Raw genomic sequence first — 19,792 nt, forward strand, 5'->3', positions numbered from 1 at the left:
ACGGGGTTGCAAAGGATTGTAGTGTATAGTATAGTGTTAGTCACTCAGTTTTGTCCGACTGAGTGACTAACACTATACTATACACTACAATCCTTATTGCAAGGCCCCGATTGGGGGTCCCATGTGAGAGAGAGTTTATCAGGGCAGGCTTCCAGGTGGTGGCACTCCCCGGACAGAGTGTTGAGCTTTGTAGGGCAGCTTCTGAGTCAACCAGCCAGTCAGAGGGCTGCAGGTAGAGATGGGCAGGGAAGCCTGGCAGGAAAAGCTTGGAGAGGCACAAAGGAGGGGCATGGGAATTGGAGTGAGGAGTAGCATTCCTGGCAGGAGTGAAGTCTGGCAGGTTTTCCTGGGGAGGTGGCATTCAGTATTTGGCCTGAAAGTGGACAGAGATTGCCAGGAAACTGCAGATGGGAGTGGACGTCTGAAGCGCAGTGAGCGAGTGTCTCCAGCCTGCTCAGGTGATGGCATCTATGTGGGCGTCTCTCCTGTTTTTCTTCCTCCCTCCTTCCCTGAGGGTTGGTAGCCCAATCAGCTCCAGAGGAGCCGGGCCCTGTAGGCAGAGTGAAGTCCTCCAGCCCCTGCCTGCAGGCCAGTGGGATGGAGTCGCTCAGCTGGCTGCCCGTGTTGATGCAGCTGGCGCTGCTGAGGCCCCAGGAGGCCCTGGTCCCATCACAAATCAGGGTCTTCGTGGTGCCCCACCACCACGTGGACATGGGCTGGCTCCACACTGTCCAGGTGGGTGTCCTCAGTGATCCCTGCTCACCTCTTGGAGCTGGAGTTTCTTTTTTTTTCCCCACTGGAATCCAGTGTGGGTTTGTGTCCTGGGTCTGCACCACAGGGAGGGTCAGCCTGAGCTCTGGTTCTGCCTCGGTTATGTGGCAGAGCTTGTGCTGGTCGCTTCCTGTCTCTGTGGTTTAGTTTCCCCACCTATACTGGGGAAAATTACAGGCAGCAGAGATCAGATGAAGTGTGCATGGGCCTGAGGAAGGCCATAGTCACAGGCCTGGTCTGGGGACCCACTCCGCACCCTGAGGTCCACTTCTATAGGGAGCAGGGGCCTCAGGGCCTTTGCACTGGCTGTTCCCTCTGCCCTGAAGTCTCTCCTCCCAGATGCCTATGGGGTTCAGTCCCTCTCTATCTCCTGGTTGTTCCTGAAAAGGGCTTTCATGGTGAGGCCTTCCTGGCACCCTTGCCTACTCTCCTATATGTGCTGTGCTCAGTCACTTCAGTTGGGTCTGACTCTTTGTGATCCTGCAAACTGTAGCCTGCTGGGCTCCCCTGTCCGTGGGATTCTCCAGGCAAGAATACTGGGGTGGGTTGCCATTTCCTTCTCCAGGGGATCTTCCCCACCCAGGGACCCTGCATCTCCTGCATTGCAGACAGATTATTTACCGCTGAGCCATCAGGGAAGCCGTTACTCCACTGTATATGTTCCCCCTACTCCCTTCCTTATATTTTACTTACCAGCTTGTGAATCTCTGGTTTCCAAACTAGAACATCAGCTGCCTGGGTAGGGGCTTCATCCACTGTGTCTACGAACATATTCTCAACCCGCCTGATGGATGGAATAGAGGCTCCATGAGTATTTGTTGAGTGAGTGAATGAATGATGCCAGAAAGGAGAGGGTGGGAAAGTCTGATTTCTTTAGGTTTCCGGGCAGGTGACTTTAAATTGTTAGACATGCCTCCTTGAGCTCTTTTCTGGAAGAAGGAAGGAAATAAATAAACACACAACCCCCCTCTGTGATGATGGATATAATTCATTACATGAGATGTTAACAAGGAAGTAGCTCAGTTTAAAGAGAGAGGGGCAGCAAGAGCCTTGAGGCTGAGTGTTGTCTACCACTGGGTAGCCTCTGTGGGGGGCCACTCACCTGTGTGTGGAGCTGCTGACCTGTCATCCCCAGTTTACAGAAGGGGAAACTGAGGCCCAGAGAAGGTTGGTGCTGCTCAAGGTCACCAGAAATAGCCACCATGCCTGCTGACTCCCCGCCCAGTGCTCTTTGCATTCCTTTAACCAGCATCTCCGGGCACCATGGTGAGCCAGGGTGACCCAGACGGGAAGCGGCCGTAGCTTCATCCTGGGGGTCCTTGCCTGCGGGGAGGCAGGTAGATCCACAGGGACAAGCCGGGGGATCAGCTCCTCTCAGCTTCCTCTCCCAACACCCACACCCCCATCATTCCAGCCCAAGGAAGCCCTTCTGAGTCCCTGGACCTCTCCCCTGGGGCCCCTGGGTTTGACTGGTCTGTCCCCCCATGGCAGCCTTAGGACCACCCAGCGTGTCCTTCTGGGAGGCTGTCCCTGACCCTGGGCCTGGCCGGCATGTCCCTCTGTCTTATGGAGTGCTACAGTCTGTCTCCTCATGTCTCCTTAGGGGGGCGTATTCCCATCACAGGGGGTCCGCCCGTGTCCTTCTCCCAGTGCACCGTTTATCGTGCATCCAGCACAGAGTGGGCACAGAGGCCCCCTTGTTGGAAGAGCACTGGGAGCAGAGGGCAGGGCCCTGGGCAGATGGTGTGAGTGCCAGGGGCCCTCCGACACTGTGGGTCCCAGGATTTTACTCCTTCGTTCCTGGGCGCAAGCTAACGGGGACCTCCCATGGAGCTGGCGTGATGGTGTTTCCCCTCCCCCATCTAGGAGAGCATGCGGGCTTATGTCACCAATGTCTACACCTCGGTGGTGGAGGACCTGACCCGTAATAAGCAGCACAGGTTCATCATCGTGGACCAGGAGTTCTTCCGGCTGTGGTGGGATGGCATCGCGTCAGCCAAGCAGAAAGTCCAGGTAACGCTCCCCTCCAGGGTGGTCCTCGCCAGGGAGCTGAGAGAGGAGCGGCCTGGGGCACCCAGCTTCAGGAAGCTCCTGGGACAGTGCTCTCTGTGGCCAGGGCTGTGCTGTGTAAACCAGAAGGCTCTAAACTCTCTGGGGCTGTTCTCAGAGTTTAGATAAGAGTTGTGGTCAGCCCCCTGCCCAGGAGACAAGTCTGTGTTTAATCCCGCCTATCTGGCTATTCATTGCAGCTGTGGCAGCCCCACTGGCACTCAGCTGGCGTGAATGAGGTCACCTCTGACACTGGGCACTCTGGGGGGACCCTGTGTCCACACCCTCTTCCTTCATTTACACATCTGCGTGGCCCCCGTGGGGACGAGAGCTGGTGACCCAGCTGGGGGGTGCCACAGTCCCTGTGGTTTCAAGGTTGGCGGCAGGTTGGCTTCACTCATCACAGGGAGTGAGAGGCCCCGTTCCACAGAGGGCAGCCCGGGACCAGGTCCTGCTCTCCCACCTCCCTGGGCGATCACAGGTGGCCTCTGTCAGCCGCATCTACAGTGGGAGTGACCTCCCTCCTCAGAGAGGCTGTACTTGGAGTACCTGTATGATGGAAGCACCTAGGATGCCTCTCTGGAGCTTGGCCCCCTCCAGGCTTCCCTTTCCCTCAGAACAGTCCCTGGTGGTGAGACTCAGAGGCCCAGAGACCTGCTCAAGGTACCAAAGCTCAGATGGTCAAGCAGGGTGCCCACGAGGTACCCCCAGAGGGGATGTGAACCTGCAACCTTAGAGCTGAGAGGACCAATCTCCTGTTTGATGGGCTCGGCCGCATTCCAGGTGCTGGCCTAGGACTTTCTATACATTACTTCACTGACTCCTCCCAACAGCCTCACTGTACAGAGAAGGTTCAGGTTCAGAGAGGGCAGGCAACTGGCTCTTGGTCACACAGCTTATACCGGACAAATGGGATTCTGGGTCAGATATCCTGACTCGAAGCATAACTCCAAGGTCTCCAGTAGAAAGTCCCCATTTCTTTACCTGGACACCCCCAAATACAACTGTCTGTCTCCTCCCCCAGAGAGAGGTGTGGCCTGGCTAAGGTAACTCAGTGGCACAGTTCATAAAGAGAGTTTTTCTCTGCTTTGTTTTGGCTGAATCCTCAGTACCTGGACGATGCCCAGAATGTAGTAGGTGTTTTTTGAAACAGTACATGTAGGTGTCATTCAGTATATTTTCAGTGAATGAGCGTCAAATACTGTACCTTCAGAAATCAAATCAAAACTACAGTCTATCAAGCGTATGGCTGCCTTACTGCCATAGCCTTTGCCCTTATATGTCCAGGGACATCCCCGGGGGTCAGCTCCTCTCAGCTTCATCTCCTATCTTCCGTCCTCCCTTTCTTTCACGTATATTAAAATTTGTCATCCAATCACGCGACAAACCCAATCTGAAGGACAGTCTACAAAATAACTAGCCTGTAATCTTGGAAATTATTAATCACATGGAAGAAAAAGAAAGGCTCATGAAGTGTTGTGAATTAAAGGATAATAAAGAGAAATGACATTAAAACCAATTCATGATCCTAGATTGAGTTTTGCACCAGAGGAAGGACATTAGTGGAACAAGTGGCAAAGTTTGACTAAAGTTCCTTAATTCCATAGTAGCGTCTTTAACATTAAATTTCTTGATTTTGATAAGTGTACAAAAGTTACAATAATCTTGTTCTTGCCAAACCTATACTGAAGTATTCTAAAGGCTAATTTGTGTTTTAAAATGGTTTTGAAGAAACAAAGTATGTGTGTAAGAATATGGGAGAGTGTTCAAGGAAACAGGCAAAAATAATGAGATAATCTGGGGGAAGTACTTATGGGAGCTCTTGATACAATTCTAGCAAGTGTTCTTTAAGTTTGAAGTTATTCCAAAAGAAAAACTTCAAAATATATACTTATATATTATATATGTGTTTGATGAAGCTGCAGTCATGGGCCAGGTGCTATTCTGGGTGCCGAACACAGTGCTGACCAGGACAGACAGGGTCCTGCTTTTGCAGAATAAATGAAGGTGAGGAGTTTGAAGGAAGGACCATGAAACTCTGTAGGCATGTCCCCAGATAACACAACCAGGCTCAGCTCGGGGGCTATAACCTGGCTATTTCTCTCTGCCTGCAATGCCAAGGTCCATGAGCTTGTGGCCCAAAGACGCCTGGAGTTTGTCCTTGGAGGCCAGGTCATGCATGATGAGGCCGTGACCCACGTTGATGACCAGATCCTCCAGCTCACAGGTTTGATTACCCCTCCCCAGATCCAGGGTCCCTTGGGTCTCCTGTTAGGCTGGCACTGGGTATCTGCACCCTGGTCTAGCCTCTATGTTCACTTCTCAGCAGGAGACTGTGATCAACCAAAACTGTGATTGACTGATGCCACATGCTTGCCTGTGCCCTTGAGTGTAGGGCTTGAGTGTGGATTCTAGACCAGACGGGCTGGCTATATCCTGGCTCTGCTAATTCTCAACCCTCTGAACAGGGGGCAGGTGATGTAACCCCGTGAAGTCTCAGCTTCCTCCTCTATAAAAAAGTTTGATAATGAGGTACCTCAAAGCATTGTTATTGAGATTAAATTGAAATAATTCAAACAGAGCATGGTCAGTAAAGGTTAGTTCCCATCTCTGTTATCACCCCACCCACCACATACTCTACCACTATTCACACCATTACCATTACCACCACCATCACCATCTGCATCACCTCCAGCACCCCCACTACCTCCAATACCAGCACATACACTACCATAACCACCACCACCATAATTACTAACACTACCACTATCTTGATCATTACATCTACACCATCACCACCATCACCATAATTACTAATACCACCACCACCTCGATCGTTACATCTACACCACCATCACCACCATAATTACTAACACCACCATCTTGATCATTACATCTATACCATCACCATAATTACTAATACCACCACCTCGATCATTACGTCGACACCATCACCACCACCATAATTACTTACACCACTACCTCGATCTTTACATCTACACCATCACCACCACCACCACCACAATTACTAACACCACCACCACCACCACCATAATTACTAACACCACCACCACCTCGATCATTACATCTACACCACCACCAACAACATAATTACTAACACCACCACCACCACCACTATAATTACTAACACCACCACCTCGATCATTATGTCTGCACCATCACCACTACCACCACCATCAACAACAACCACACTTCCATCACTGTCATCATCAGCTCTGCCACTATCATCACGACCTACACTACCTTGAGGACAGCCAGAAGCACCACTGGTATCACATCCACCATCAGCTCAAACACCTCAGCCCCCTCAAAGACTACCACCATTTCATCAAACACCACCTGTACAACTACCTAAACCACATCACCTCATGAACACCTCTACTACCACCAGTTTCTGCATCATCTTCACCACCAACAAAACCTCTACCACCATCATCACCAACTCCACTACCATTATCACAACTTCCACTACAAACAGAAGGGCCACCTCCACCACCACATCACCTCCCCATTCCAACAACCTCTGACATCTGACACCATGACTATCACCACAAACAACAAAAACAACATCTCCAGTGTCAACTCTACCACCACCACCACAACCACCACCATTAACGCTAACACCATCATGAACAATTTAAAAACTTCATCACCACCTCTACCATCCTCATCACCAGCACCACCACCATCATCATTATCTCTACCATGGCCATTACTACCACAACCACTGCTTCACCCACCGTCACCTCCATCACCGTAATCACCACCATCACCTCTATCACCACTATGTTCTTCACCACCTTGTATAGCTTGCACCAAACACCCATTTCTAGCTATGTAACAAATGGTTTTTTTTTATAAGCAATAGCTTCACCCATCCCTAAAGGCAGGGTGCTGAGGAAGCATCATTGTTCTGTCTCATTTTGTGGAACAGACATGAAGACTGAGGCCAAAGGAAGGTCAAAGAATCAGTGGATGAGCCAGAATTGACTACAGCTTTAGACCATTGTCACCCCCATAAGAATGATCCCAGTTATACCAAGTGTCAAACATCAAGATGGCATTGGACTTTTTCTGAGAATTTTCTTTACACTGTCTCTCCTTTCACCCCTTTAATCTGCAGTTCCTTCCTTCTGAGTTTCTACTGACTTATTTCTAGGTATAAGTAGGAATGTGATGGGACTCTTTAAGTTTTGTTAAACAAACTCCCAGTCTGCAAAGTGCAGTCTCAGACCTCACCTCCTGGCCTCCACCTTGTCCTGCCTCCTGCTGCTCTTAACCTGCTCCCACAACAGGGCCTCCTGTGCTTTCAATCACAAGCTTTCCTGTTGTTTCCACCCGAACAGCTCGTCTCAGACTCAGCTGAGTGGTTCCTCCCCAGGGGATTCCATGGGGCTCCATTTCCAAGGCCAGCCAAGCTCCCTGGAGGACAGATATTGATTTCCTCTCACAATAAACTTCATGTGCTAAGTACAAGACATACACTTAGTCCCTTCCGTCCCTGAGGCAGTCCTGGAGATGGGGAGTCTTAAAAATTCCACTCGTAGGGGTAAAGGTTAAGGCTCAAATGCTACTAAAACTTATCCGAGTCATGCTGCCACCAGGTAAGAGTCATGGATCTGACCTGAGCCTGGCCCAGTCAGTGAGGGGCTTGTTAGCTCAGCCCCTCTCCCTGGAGGCTGGACCAAGCGCTTTTCCATCTCTTCTGATGGCCTCAGAACAGTCTGGCTCAATATCAGTTCAGTTCAGTTCAGTCGCTTAGTTGTGTCTTGACTCTTTGTGACCCTGTGGACTGCAGCACGCCAGGCCTCCCCGTGTATCACCAACTCCTGGAGCTTGCTCAAACCCATGTCCATCAAATCGGTGATGCTGATATGCCTCAATATAGCAGCTTGTAAATCAGGATTCAGTAAGTGAGTGATTGGATGATTCTGGGGTGGAGCCCTCTGTATTAGTGTCTAAAGCAGCAAGACCCTGCTTGGCCGATGGCACTCCAGTCCTGGAGAAGGGCAGGGAGCCTTGAGGGAGTTAGGGGGTGAGGGGCCACCCTTCAGTCACTGAGGAGGCTTATCTCTTTGCAGAAGGACATGGGTTTCTCTATGAAACATTTGGGATCCGGCCACAGTTCTCCTGGCAGGTGAACTCATTTGGCGCCTCTGCCACGACCCCCACCCTGTTTGCCCTGGCGGGCTTCAATGGCCACATCATCTCCCGGATAGACTATGACCTGAAGGTGACCATGCAGCGGAAACATGTGAGCAGTGAACCACATCCACGGCTGCCAACTCACCTCTGCTTCTTCCCCCTCTATTCCTTCCTGCATCTCAGAACCCCTGCTATTCTCCTGAGCATTTGGGATGCTGGCGGCTACATAGGCCATGGGATGTCCCAGGCCCATCTTTGCCCATCTGTGCCCTCCGGCATGAGTGGCTCTCTCCTCCTGCAGGTCTAGCTCCTGGCTGAGCTGCAGGTCCAACTCGGATGCCTGCAGCTCTGAGTCCCCTTGCCCCTTCAGCTGGGCTGGCACTGCCTTCTTCTTTGAGTCTCCAAAGGGACTGGCACAGACCTGCACTCAGTAAACCGTGCTCGATGCAGAGAGGAGGTGGCGGGGGTTCAGGGTACCTGGGACATAATAACTCTTCTGATGGGTGGGCAGCGAGCATGAATGAATGTAACACTCAACAACCACACAGACACTGCCTTTGCCATCTATGAAGTGCCAGGCCTGGTGGGAGCCACTGCCCTCTTGGTTTCCTTTAATCCTCGCTCCAGCCCTGTGAAGTAGTTTCTGTATTTCCTGGGGCTGTCTGAAGAAAGTAGCGAAAACCGGGAACTTCCAACAACAGAAATGTGTTGTTAACAGGCCTGGAGGTCAGAAGGCTGGGGTCAACCCTGGACAGGGCATTGCATCTTCTGCGAGTGTTCGGGTGGGTCGGCTCTGGGCCTCTCTCTACTTCTGGTGGCCTCAGGCATCCTTAGCCTACAGACTGCTGATTCCTCCCTATGTTTACCCATCATCCTCCTTTGCTCATGTTTGGGTCCAATTCCTCCTTTTATGAGGACTCTAGTCATAGGGGATCAGGGCCTACCCTTGTTACTCAGTTACCAGTATAGAAAACCATTTACAAATAAGGTCACATTTGAGGCACTGGGATTAAGGTTTCAGCATATATTTTCTAGGATGTTATTCACACAGTTACAGATAAGGGTCGTACAATTTACTCCATGTCATAAATGGGAAAATTAGGCCAAAACATAAGGATTCTATGCAGGATCACTCAGATAATAAAGTTTTGGAAAGCAGTGGTAGTATGGCCAGCAGGAGTTATCAAAGAGGATTTGGGCTCTCGATGGGCAAGAGAAATAAGCTTTATAATGACCCTACTGAGTGCCACAGCTAGCACTGCACACACTTCCTACAGCAGCTCGATTCTCTGTGAGCTGGGTGTGATTCCCAGAGATTCATGTTCAGCGACCAAACCACAGAGGAGTCAGTGAACTGTGCATGAATTGGAGGTAGTACTCACAGAAGCAGGATTTTATCCTTGCTTTGTAGCTCTGAGCTCTTTCTAGGCATCTGACCTTGAAAAATGGACTGCACCCTCAGTGAGAGGTGATGAGCCCTGTGTCTGGGGGCATTCAAGCAGAGTTAGTGAGAATATGGCTGGCAAGTTCTGACAGCAAGTCCTGCCCTGAGGAGGGGTGTGATGAACACGCAGGCAGGCATCTTCTGAAGGGCAGATTCCTCCATTTCCTGTGGCTTTGGGAGGTCAGGAGGAATCTTGAGAAGGCAGCAGAGGGAAACATTGACCATGAACCACCGAGAGAGAAGCGGGGTGCAGGGAGCCATGAGACTCAGGTGGGGTCTGGGGAGGGGAGCCGGGCAGCCCTGTTGCCCCTGGGCCCTCACTCTGTTCTCTCTGGGTTTGTAGGAACTGCAGTTCATGTGGAGAGGATCCAGGTCCCTGTTGGCACAGCAGCAAATCTTCACACACGTCCTAGATGTGTACAACCACTGCATGTGAGCTCTTGCCTTGGGCCGGGCCCTGTTCCCAGCCCTCTCCCTGAAGCACGTCAGCCCCCAACCTCACAGCCACTGCTGAGGGGACTCACCAAGCACCTATCTTACAGAAAGAACAACTGAGGTCCAGACACCCAGCCAAGGTCCCGTGGTAGCAGCCATGGGGGTAGCAACACTGGGCTCAGGAGGCTGCTCCAAGACCTCCAAATCATGGGAACAGCCCTCCTGTGGGTTGTCTGGTTGGAAGACGTGGGTTCAGTCCCCTTCTGTCCCTTTGAGCTTGTGAGGCCACAGGCAGGGGGTGAGCCCCTCTTTGAACAGGGGAGATTGTCAGCAGGATGAAGGGGCAGCTGAGAGTAGAGGGTGGGTAGGGGTTCACTACCAGGTTAGTGATGTCAGGCCCCATTCTGTGCCTGGCATTGTTTCTTGGTGCTTTCTGTCAACTATTGTCATTTAATTATCATAACAATCTTTAGTATACCTTAGTGATCAGCAAACTGAGATTCGCAGAGATTCAGAGTGGTCATTCCTGGAGCCTGGTTGAGATGTCATCCGATGTTGCCTGGCATGAGTGGCAAAGACCCTTGCTGTGGGCTATCCAGACCCCAGAAGTTCACTTTTGGTGCCTCCCAAACTATATTAGTGCCTGTGGATTCCAGCATGCTGGTCTGTCTTTATACAGAATTTTGAGATTCTGCTCATCAAGAAGTTTTTTGGATTCATTTTTACTTTAAAAATATTGTTAAATTACCATAATTTAGGTATCAAGATTTTTATACCCCCGAAGTCTGGCACCCACGGTGCCTGCATTCCTTGCTTACCCTTGGCCCCAGCCCTCTTTGCGTCCTTGGGAGTGGATCTGATGAGCAGGGTGACATAAGGAAGGAGGAATCAAGACAATCCTCACTTAATCCGTACGGTGGAAGTGGGGCCCAGAGGTTGTGGGCTTCACTTGGCGGCAGAAGGAATACAGGACCTGTAAGGAGATGTGCTTGAGGTCCCCCACAGGGCTGAAATGTGGCACCTCTGTCCACAAAGCTCTCATCTGCCCACCACTGACCTGCCTGTCTGACTGATGGACGACGGAGGCCATCAGAGGGGTCTGCCGGCCCAAATGCACTCTGGCCTCACGGAGCTCTTCCGGTCCACCTGGACCCCAGGCTGCCTTCCTTCCCAGGGTGCAGCCCCCTAACACTCCTCCCTTTCTCTCAGTGAAGGGTTTTTCTTCCAAGATGAACGCATGGATGAGATGTTCACCCCCAATGACATGCCTGGCAGTAAGGACAACATTAAAATGTATACCGAGAAACTGTTGAACAACGCATGGGAACGATCCACCTGGTTCCACACAGGACCTGTTCTCTGGCCATGGGTAAGGGGGAAGTCCCAGGTGCTGATTCCTTAACTACACCCAGAGATTGCCATGATGGATCTGGCCTCTGTACCTGCTACTACCCTCGACCTGTTTCCAGCTCTAACCAGGCTGGTCTTCATCCAGGCAGTTTTACTGCCTTGGGAGTTCAGAATGTGATATTTGTCAAAGGAAAATAGAAACACTTGCCTAAAGTAACTTGGGTCCGGGTCATGAAAGTTTATAAAAATCTACCTGTAACCTCCTACTTCTTACTCATTATGATGAATGTCAAAGTGGGGTGCTGGAGGATTTAGAAATCTAGGCTTGCTTCATCAACATATTATTATTCTGGCATTTCTTTCTGGAGGTGGTTCTGAACACACTCGGACGCCCCCGTGAGATCCAGTCATGACTTGTGCCCTCTGATCAAAGACCTTCACCCTGGGGCTGCTTCAGCCCCGTCCAGGGGTCTGTCCACCTGTGTCGGGAAAGTTAAGCTGCTTATTGTGCTATACACTCTCATGAGTTTTTGTGGTGAGCTCATCACAGAATTCATGAGAGAGAGAACATAAGAATAGATTTTGTGAATATGTGTCTTTAGCCAGCCTGAGAGCAATGAATTCTGAAGGTTTCATCACTCTGGCCACTCACAGGACTAATTTTGCCTGGACTCACCCGTCAAAACCTAAAGAGAACTTTCTTTGTTCTTACCTTGTTGTACCCACAAGAGTGTTTCCAGGTGGCTCAGTGGTAAGGAATCTGCCTCCAAATACCATGAGACTTAGGAGATGTGGGTTTGATCCCTGGGTCAGGAAGATCCCCTGGAGGAGGAAATGGCAATCCACTCCTGTATTCTTGCCTGAAAAATCCCGTGAACAGAGGAGCCTGGCGGGCTGCAGTCCAAGGGGTAGCAAAAGAGTCGGACAGGACCGAGCGACTGAGCACACACACGCCCACGAGAGTCAGACAGAGATCTCCTCTGCAAGATTTCTGTGAGCCAGGAATTGCAGATTTTAATAAAGATACAGTCAGAGGTGGCTGGACATTCAACTGAGTCCAAGATTTGAGATACACGTGAAATGCCTGTGAACAACTTTATCCATTACATGATTTCATCTCAGTCAAAGGAAGACTTTCATTCCTGTGAGCCCTGCCTCTTACATATATTCTCACTATAATTCTATTTTATGTACTTTTCCCAAAGTCAAATTTCAACAAGGACAACATAGAATACTGTGACTATTGGGGTGGGGGTACTTTTTTTTAGAACTGTAGCTCTCTCCTTTTTTATTGTGATAAAACTAACATATGACATTATATTAGTCACATGAATACAACATAATGACCCCATATATGACTATATTGCAAAATGATCACCACAATAGATCTAGTTAATATGTCACTACAGAGAGTTACAAAATTTTTTCTTGTGATGTGAGCTTTTAAGATCTACTTTTTTAGCAACTTTCAAAGAGTGGGACATGACTGAGCAACTAAACTGAACTGAAATAAATGATAGAGCATCATTAACCATAGTTACCATGAGATACTCTGCATCCCCAAGACTTATGTATTTTGTCGAAGGAAATTTGTACATTTTGACCTCCATCAGTCATTTTGCTCTCCACTGATCACTCTCCTTAAGCAACCACCAATCTGTTCTCTCCAGGCATAAGCTTATTTTTTATATTACCTCCATTAAACAAATTCACGTGTGAGATCATATGGCATTCGTGTTTCCCTGTCTGACTTACTTCACTTAGCATAATGACTTCAAGTCCCATCCATGTTGCTGCAAATGGCAAGATTTCCTCTTTTTTATTGATGATGTTATTGGTGAATAACTATATATATTTATATATATATACACACACACATTTATATATATTTATATATTTTCTTTATCTGTTCATCCACTGATGGACACATAGGCTGACTCCATATATCGTTTTAAATAATGCAACAATGAACCTGGGGGTACAGACATCCTTTCAAGTTAATATTTTTGTTTTCTTTGGATAAATACACAGAAGTGGGATTGCTGGATCATATGGTGGCTCTATCTTTAATTTCTTGAGGAATCTCCATGTTGTTTTCTACAGTTGCTATAACAATTTCCATTCAAACTAACTGTGCATGAAAGTTTTCTTTTCTTCTCATCCTGAGCAACACTCGTGGTTTCTTGTCTCTTGGACAATAGCCATTCTAATAGATTTGAGGTGGTACCTCTCTGTGATTTTGATATATTCAGTATCTTTTCCTGTGTCTGTTGGAATCTCTATATCTTCCTTGGACAAATGTCTGTTCAGATCCTTTGCTCATTTTTTACCTAAATTGTTTGTATTTTACTATTCAATTGTATGTATTATTTACATATTTTCAATATCAACCCTTTTCATATTTATGATTTGCAAACATTTTTTCCATTTTGTAGGTTGTCTTATTTTGTTGAAGATACTTTGCTGTGTAGAAGCTTTTGTTTGAAGTGGTCCAAATTCTTTATTATTCCTTGGGTTGCCTTTGCATTTGGTATCAAATCCAAAAAATAATTAAGATAGAGTTTATTGCTTATGTTTTCTTTTATTTTATAGTTTAAGGTCTTATCATCAAGTCTTCAACTAATTTGAGTTAATATGTGAGTACAGTGTCAGATGGTAGTCCAAATTCATTCCTTGAATGAAGATATCCAGTTTTCCAACGCTATTGATTGTAGAAAATGTCCTTTCCCCATTTTATATTATTGGCTCCTTTGTTGTAAAATAATTACCTTGTATGTGTGGCTTTATTTCTGAGCTTTCTATCCTCCCCCATTGATCTAAGTGTCTCTTTTTATGCCAATACTGGTCTATTTTGATTAGTATAGCTTTGTAGTATATGATGAAATCAGGCATGATGCTTCCTGTACAGTTCTTCTTCCTCAAGGGTGATTTGACTACTCAGGGTCTTCTGTGGTTCCAAAAAATTTTAGGATTGGTTGTTCTATTTCTAGGGAAAATGTCATTGGAATTGTAATAGGCTTTGCATTGAATCTGCAGATAGATTTGGGAAATGTGGACATTTCATCAGTTCTTTTGATCATGAGCACAGAATATTTTCCCATTTAATTGTGTCTTCTTCAATTTTTATAATCACTGTCTTACAGGTTTCAGCTTGCAGGCCTGTCCCCTACTCAGTTAAAAGTATTCCTAGGTATTTTACCTTTTTGATGCAACTATCACTGGATTGTTTTCTTCATTTCTCTTTCTGACAGTTTGTTGTTAGTGTAGATAAATGCTTATCAACATATGATTGTGTATATTGACTTTTTATCTTACAACTATAGTGAATTTATTAATTCTAACAGTTTTTATCTCTAAAGTTTTTATAATATAACATCATTACAGCTGCCAGTAGTGACAGTTTTTAGTTGCTTTTATTCTAATTCCTGGGCCTTTTCTTTTCTTTCCTAATTGCTTCAGCTATGATTTGTAACACCATGTTAGATAAAAGTGGTACATGTTATCATCCGTGTCTTTCCTGATCTTACAGAAAAAGCTTTCAGTTTTTCATCATTGAATGTGTTGCCAGGGATGGGTTTGTCATACATGACCTTCATCACGTTGAGGTATATTCCCTCCATATCCACTATGATGAGACTTTTGGTCATAAATGAATGCTGAATTCTGTCACATGCTTTTTCTGCCTTGACTAAGATGATCATATGATTTTTATCTGCATTTTCTTAATGTGATGTTGCACATTGATTTATTTGTGGCTGTTGAAACACCCTTGCATTCCTGGAATAAATCCTGCTTGATCATGGTGTAATATTGTTTTCATATATTGTTAAATTTGTTTCGTGAGTGTACTGTTGAGCATTTTTGTATCTATATTCATCAGGGATATTGGGCTATAATCTTCTTTTCTTGAGGCTTCCTTGTCTGGTTTGATGTAAGGGTAATGTTGGTCTTAAAAAATCATATTTATTTAAAGTGTTCTATCCTTTTCTAATTTTTGGAAGAGACTAAAAAAGATTGGTATTAATTCCTCTTCAATATTTGGTAGAAATCTTCTTGAAATCTGATCTTTTGTTTCTTGGGAGGAATTTGAAAACTAGTTTCATTTTGTTACTAGTATTCTATCTATTCATACTTCCTGTGTGTTAGTCACTCAGTCGTGTCCGACTCTATGTGACCCTATGGACTGTAGCCCGCCAGGCTCCTCTGCCCATAGAATTCTCCAGGAAAGAATACTGGAGTGAGTTGCCATAATCTTCTCCAGTTCATACTTCCTATTTATTCATAATTTAGTCTTGGTAGATTACATATTTCCAGGAATTTATTAATTTTTTGATGGCCATTTTAGGATAATATTAAGGTAAGTGTATTAGAGCAAGTTATTCTAATTTTTATTCATCATAAGTATCTTATTTTAATTAATGTGATTGATAATTGGTAACAGTGCTGGGCTTTAAGAAAGTGGAATCAATCAGGCACAGAAAAACAATCATATGATCTCACTTGAGTGTGGAATCTTTAAAAACCAAACTCAGAGAAGAAGATATGAAAGTTTGTGGTTGCAGAGGGAGAATTGAGAAGGTTGGAGAAATGGGGAAATGTGGTAAAAAGGTGTAATCCTGGAGCTAGAGGATAAACAAGCACAGGGAATATAATATAAAAAAGGAGAGAGAAGGAGAGAGAGGGAGAAAGGCAGCGAGAAGCATCTAGAGCATAGGGCGTGGGAGCTGCGTTGGGAACTTGTTGCCCACCAAGGAGAATGGGAGAGAGCTGAAGAGGAACTCACCCTGTTTAGCCTGGGCTCTGCTTCTAGAAGTGCAGGATGTTGCTTCTGGCCCACAGGGATGCGACAGGCAGTTCTTCAATGCCTCAGCGCAGTTTGCCAACATGGACCGTCTGATGAACTACATCAACAGCCTCACACCCAAGATCGGTGTCTTCTTGGAGTACGCCACGCTGAACGACTATTTCCAAGCTGTACACTCCAAACATATGTCATGGAATGTCCGAAACCACCACGACTTCCTGCCCTATTCCTCAGGTATGTGCCTCTGGGGACTGAGGTGGTGATTTGGTGCCAGGTAGGTACGAGACCCCCCAATTCAGTGTCTGCTCAGCCCTGTGCTGGGAACCTGCTAGAGGCACTGGGGCAGAGATGGTCCCTGCCCCACCTACCTGACTCATAGGGACACACAGCCTGCTTCCCACCACATTGAGCCTCTCACCATTGTCCACACACAGCAGATTCCTGTCTCTGTGCCTTTAACTATAGTGCTGCCTGAAGAAGTGCCCTATTGGCACCTTCTTTTCCTGCAAATCCGAATTGTCTTGCAGCATCACCTCCTCCAGGAAGCCTTTCCTGACTTTAAGGCTAGATCACTTGGCCCCTCCTTGCCCCAGGGCCCCCATTTTCTTCTATTACCACCTAGTCATTATTGGGGGACCTTGTCTCCTTCCAGCCTGTGTCCCGGAGGTCAGGACTGTTCTGGCTGCAGATGGCACAGTCTAAATTATTTCAAGGTTGTGGGGTGAGCCTTCTGCCTGGGTTCCATGCATGACATGAAACTGTCCCCTGTCAGTAAAATAGGGACATTAATCTTGCTTAGTCCATCACATGTCAAAACAAAGTGAAACAATAAGAGGTTTTAGCATAGTAAGTGGTCCAGAAGAAGCGCTCAGCAGATGTAGCTGTTAATACTTCCGGCATCAACTCTGTCTTGTTGTGTCGGATCAAAACCTGGACATGATCCAGGCAGTGCCGGTTGAGGAAGCCAGTTCAGGGCCTTAGGTGTCCCGAAGGAAGCCCAGCATCAACACCCTTCCCAGGATGAGCCACACTCACACCGCTTGCTGATCCTCCCTGCTGAACCAGCTCCCCTGTCTGCAAGCCAGGCAGGAATTATCCACACAGCATCACATTGAGCTGGGGAGGCAGAAATACCCTCCACACCCTGGTTCAGGCCCTGCTCAGATCATCAGTGGGGAATGGGTCTGTCCAAATCGTTGAACCGTCTAATACCTTCACTGCATAAAATATGAGAGCCCTTGAAGGATCCTTGTTGCCTTGCTCCCCATTTTCTCAGAAGGAGAAGCCGAGGTCTGGGGAGTGAGAGTGGAAAGGGCCCAGGTCTCCATGAGCCAGGACATCCCAGGGACAAGAAATCAGGCCCTGCCTTCAGCCAGCTTTGCCGAGTCCCAGGTCCATGCTGGGATCACTCAGCTGGAGAGGTCCTTGTGGAAGGGAGAGAGGAGATGTGAGGCTGTCCACACGGGACAGGTAGGTAAGCCAGGCTCACAGGGGCATCCCCTAGCTGAACATTCACCAGGGGGCCAGGGGCCCTGGAGCTAGGTCTGTCCCAGGCCTGCCCCTGCCCGTCCTCACCATTAGGCAGGCACAGTGCCTCAGGAGGGCTGGCCCCACACGGTGACTCAGACCCTCACCTGGGTTTAGATCACAGCTCCTTGCCTCATGGGCTGAGGTGCTTCCAGTAAGTGACGTCAGCTCTCTGAGCCCCCATTTGGTTATCAGTGAAGTGGGGTCCAGGAGGACTGGAGGGACACCCACATAGCAGTTCAACCATAAATACTTCCCTTCTCCTCATTTCCTTCCCTTTCAAAGAGACACCAGGATGGGCCCCCACTGGCAGGGTTGGTTCCGGTCTGGGCGCTGCCCTGGTTCCCCCAGACCTGGGTTGGCCGTTCCTCTCGGTCCTTGGCCTCTCATCTGAGTGGTGAGAAGGGGAAACCGCTTAACTCTCAGGACACTTCCCGTGAACCTCAGATTAGGGGAGGACTGGCTTCTGGTGTGGCTTCCCCGGTAGTTTGCTGGTAAAGAATTCACACACAGCAATATGTGAACTGAACACACACACACATCTGCAATGCAGGAGAGCCTGGTTCTATTCCTGGGTTGGGCAGATCCCCTGGAGAAGGGACAGGCTACCCACTCCAGTATTCCTGGGCTTCCGTGGTGGCTCAAACAGTAAAGAATGAGCCTGCAGTGCAGGAGACCTGGGTTGCATCCCTGGGTTGGGAAGATCCCCTGGAGAAGGAAAGGGCTACATTCTGGCCTGGAGAATTCCTTGGACAGAGGAGCCTGGACTGCTGGTGTAGATGGGAGGGGCTAATGGAGGTGGGCGGGGCTACATTCTAGTCTGGTGAATTCCTTGGACAGAGGAGCCTGGAGGGCTGGTGTAGGTGGGAGGGGCTACTTGGAAGTGGGCAGGGCTCCTCCCCAGGTGGAAGTGGACGCTCTATGTGGGTCTGGTTACACTTGAGGTGGGAGAGGATACAAGGATGTAGGCGGGGTTATATTGAGGCTGGAGGGGGAAGTCTGTGGGGAAGTGACTTCATCCAGGTGGAGGGGATGCAGAGAAGTCCAGTGGGTGTGGAGGTGGGTGGGCGTGGTTGCATAACCTCCTGGAGGTGTGTTAGTCGCTCAGTCCTGTTTGCGACCCTATAGACTGTAGCCCGCCAGGCTCCTCTGTCCATGGAATTCTCCAGGCAAGAATCCTGGAGTGGGTTGCCATTTCTTTCTCCGCCTCCTGGAGGAGGCACCATTTAATCAGAGACTGGACATCACAGAGGAGGTCTGGGTCCTGATCTGAGGGCTGTGGGATCTTGACAGCTTTGGTCCGTTGGTGTAGAGCTTAGAGCTGAGGCTGTGGAGAGGCTGTGCCTGACCTGTACACACTCATCGCGGGGGAGGAATGTGGACGACCCTTGCATCTGTGACCCTTCCCCAGGCTACGTGGCTACCCCTCCTGGTCTGACCTAGGTTCTTTGAGGGAAGAACAGGGAATGGGGGCACAGCTCAGCCTGGGAGGCTTCCTTTGTAGCTCAGTTGGTAAAGAATCTGCCTGCAATGCAGGAGACCTGGGTTCGATTGCTGGGTCAGGAAGATCTCCTGGAGAAGGAAATGGCAACCCACTCCAATATTCTTGCCTGGAGAATTCCATGGACAGAGGAGCCTGGTAGGCCACAGTCCATGGGGTTGCAAGAGTCGGACACGACTTAGCAACTAAACCACCAAACCACCACTAGCCTGGGGAGGAGGCAGGAAGCAGAAATAGTAGGGAACACTGAACCACATGCTGAGTCACAGCCTGTCCCCAAGGTGCTCAGCCTCCTTCCTCCCACCCCCACCTTGTCCTCTCAGTCCAGGGTCAGGACAGTGGCCACTAGGATTTCTCAGCTGCCACCATCCTTCCCACCCCTCCTGCAGGCAGCCAGAGGGACCCCACTGAAATGCAGGCCTGTCTAGGCTCCTATTCACCCTAGAAGTGACACACACAAGGGCTGCCAGCACTCCAGGCCCTTCTGTGGGTCCTGTCCTCTTGGCCCTCATCCCATTCTCTCCCCCCCTGAAGTCGTCCAAGACCTTTGCTCACAGGCTTTCCCAGGGTCCCAGACTCACACTGAGGAGGGCAGGACAACCCACTCCAGTATCCTTGCCTGGAGAATCCCATGGACAGAGGAGCCTGGTGGGCTGCAGTCCATAGGGTCGCATAGGGTTGGACACGACTGAAATGGCTTAGCACCCGCAGGCTCACACTGGGATTCATGTCTCCATCATTCCTG

The 19,792-nt window shown here is 48.5% G+C and overlaps 1 protein-coding gene across 1 annotated transcript in view; it reads left to right on the forward strand.

The window, feature by feature from the left end:
- The first annotated feature begins 597 nt into the window (after nt 1–597).
- LOC145515373 (epididymis-specific alpha-mannosidase-like) overlaps nt 598–19,792 on the forward strand; it is a 38,284-nt gene continuing 19,089 nt past the window's right edge. The window contains exons 1-7 of the mRNA XM_081515614.1: nt 598–735; nt 2,638–2,784; nt 4,942–5,047; nt 7,923–8,095; nt 9,774–9,862; nt 11,075–11,139; nt 16,026–16,253. Coding sequence (XP_081371740.1) covers nt 598–735; nt 2,638–2,784; nt 4,942–5,047; nt 7,923–8,095; nt 9,774–9,862; nt 11,075–11,139; nt 16,026–16,253 — 946 coding nt within the window. The remainder of the gene's footprint in view (nt 736–2,637; nt 2,785–4,941; nt 5,048–7,922; nt 8,096–9,773; nt 9,863–11,074; nt 11,140–16,025; nt 16,254–19,792) is intronic.

This window comes from Giraffa tippelskirchi, chromosome 1 (assembly GCF_054371585.1).
Source record: "Giraffa tippelskirchi isolate mGirTip1 chromosome 1, T2T-mGirTip1v1.2.pri, whole genome shotgun sequence".
NCBI lineage: Eukaryota > Metazoa > Chordata > Mammalia > Artiodactyla > Giraffidae > Giraffa > Giraffa tippelskirchi.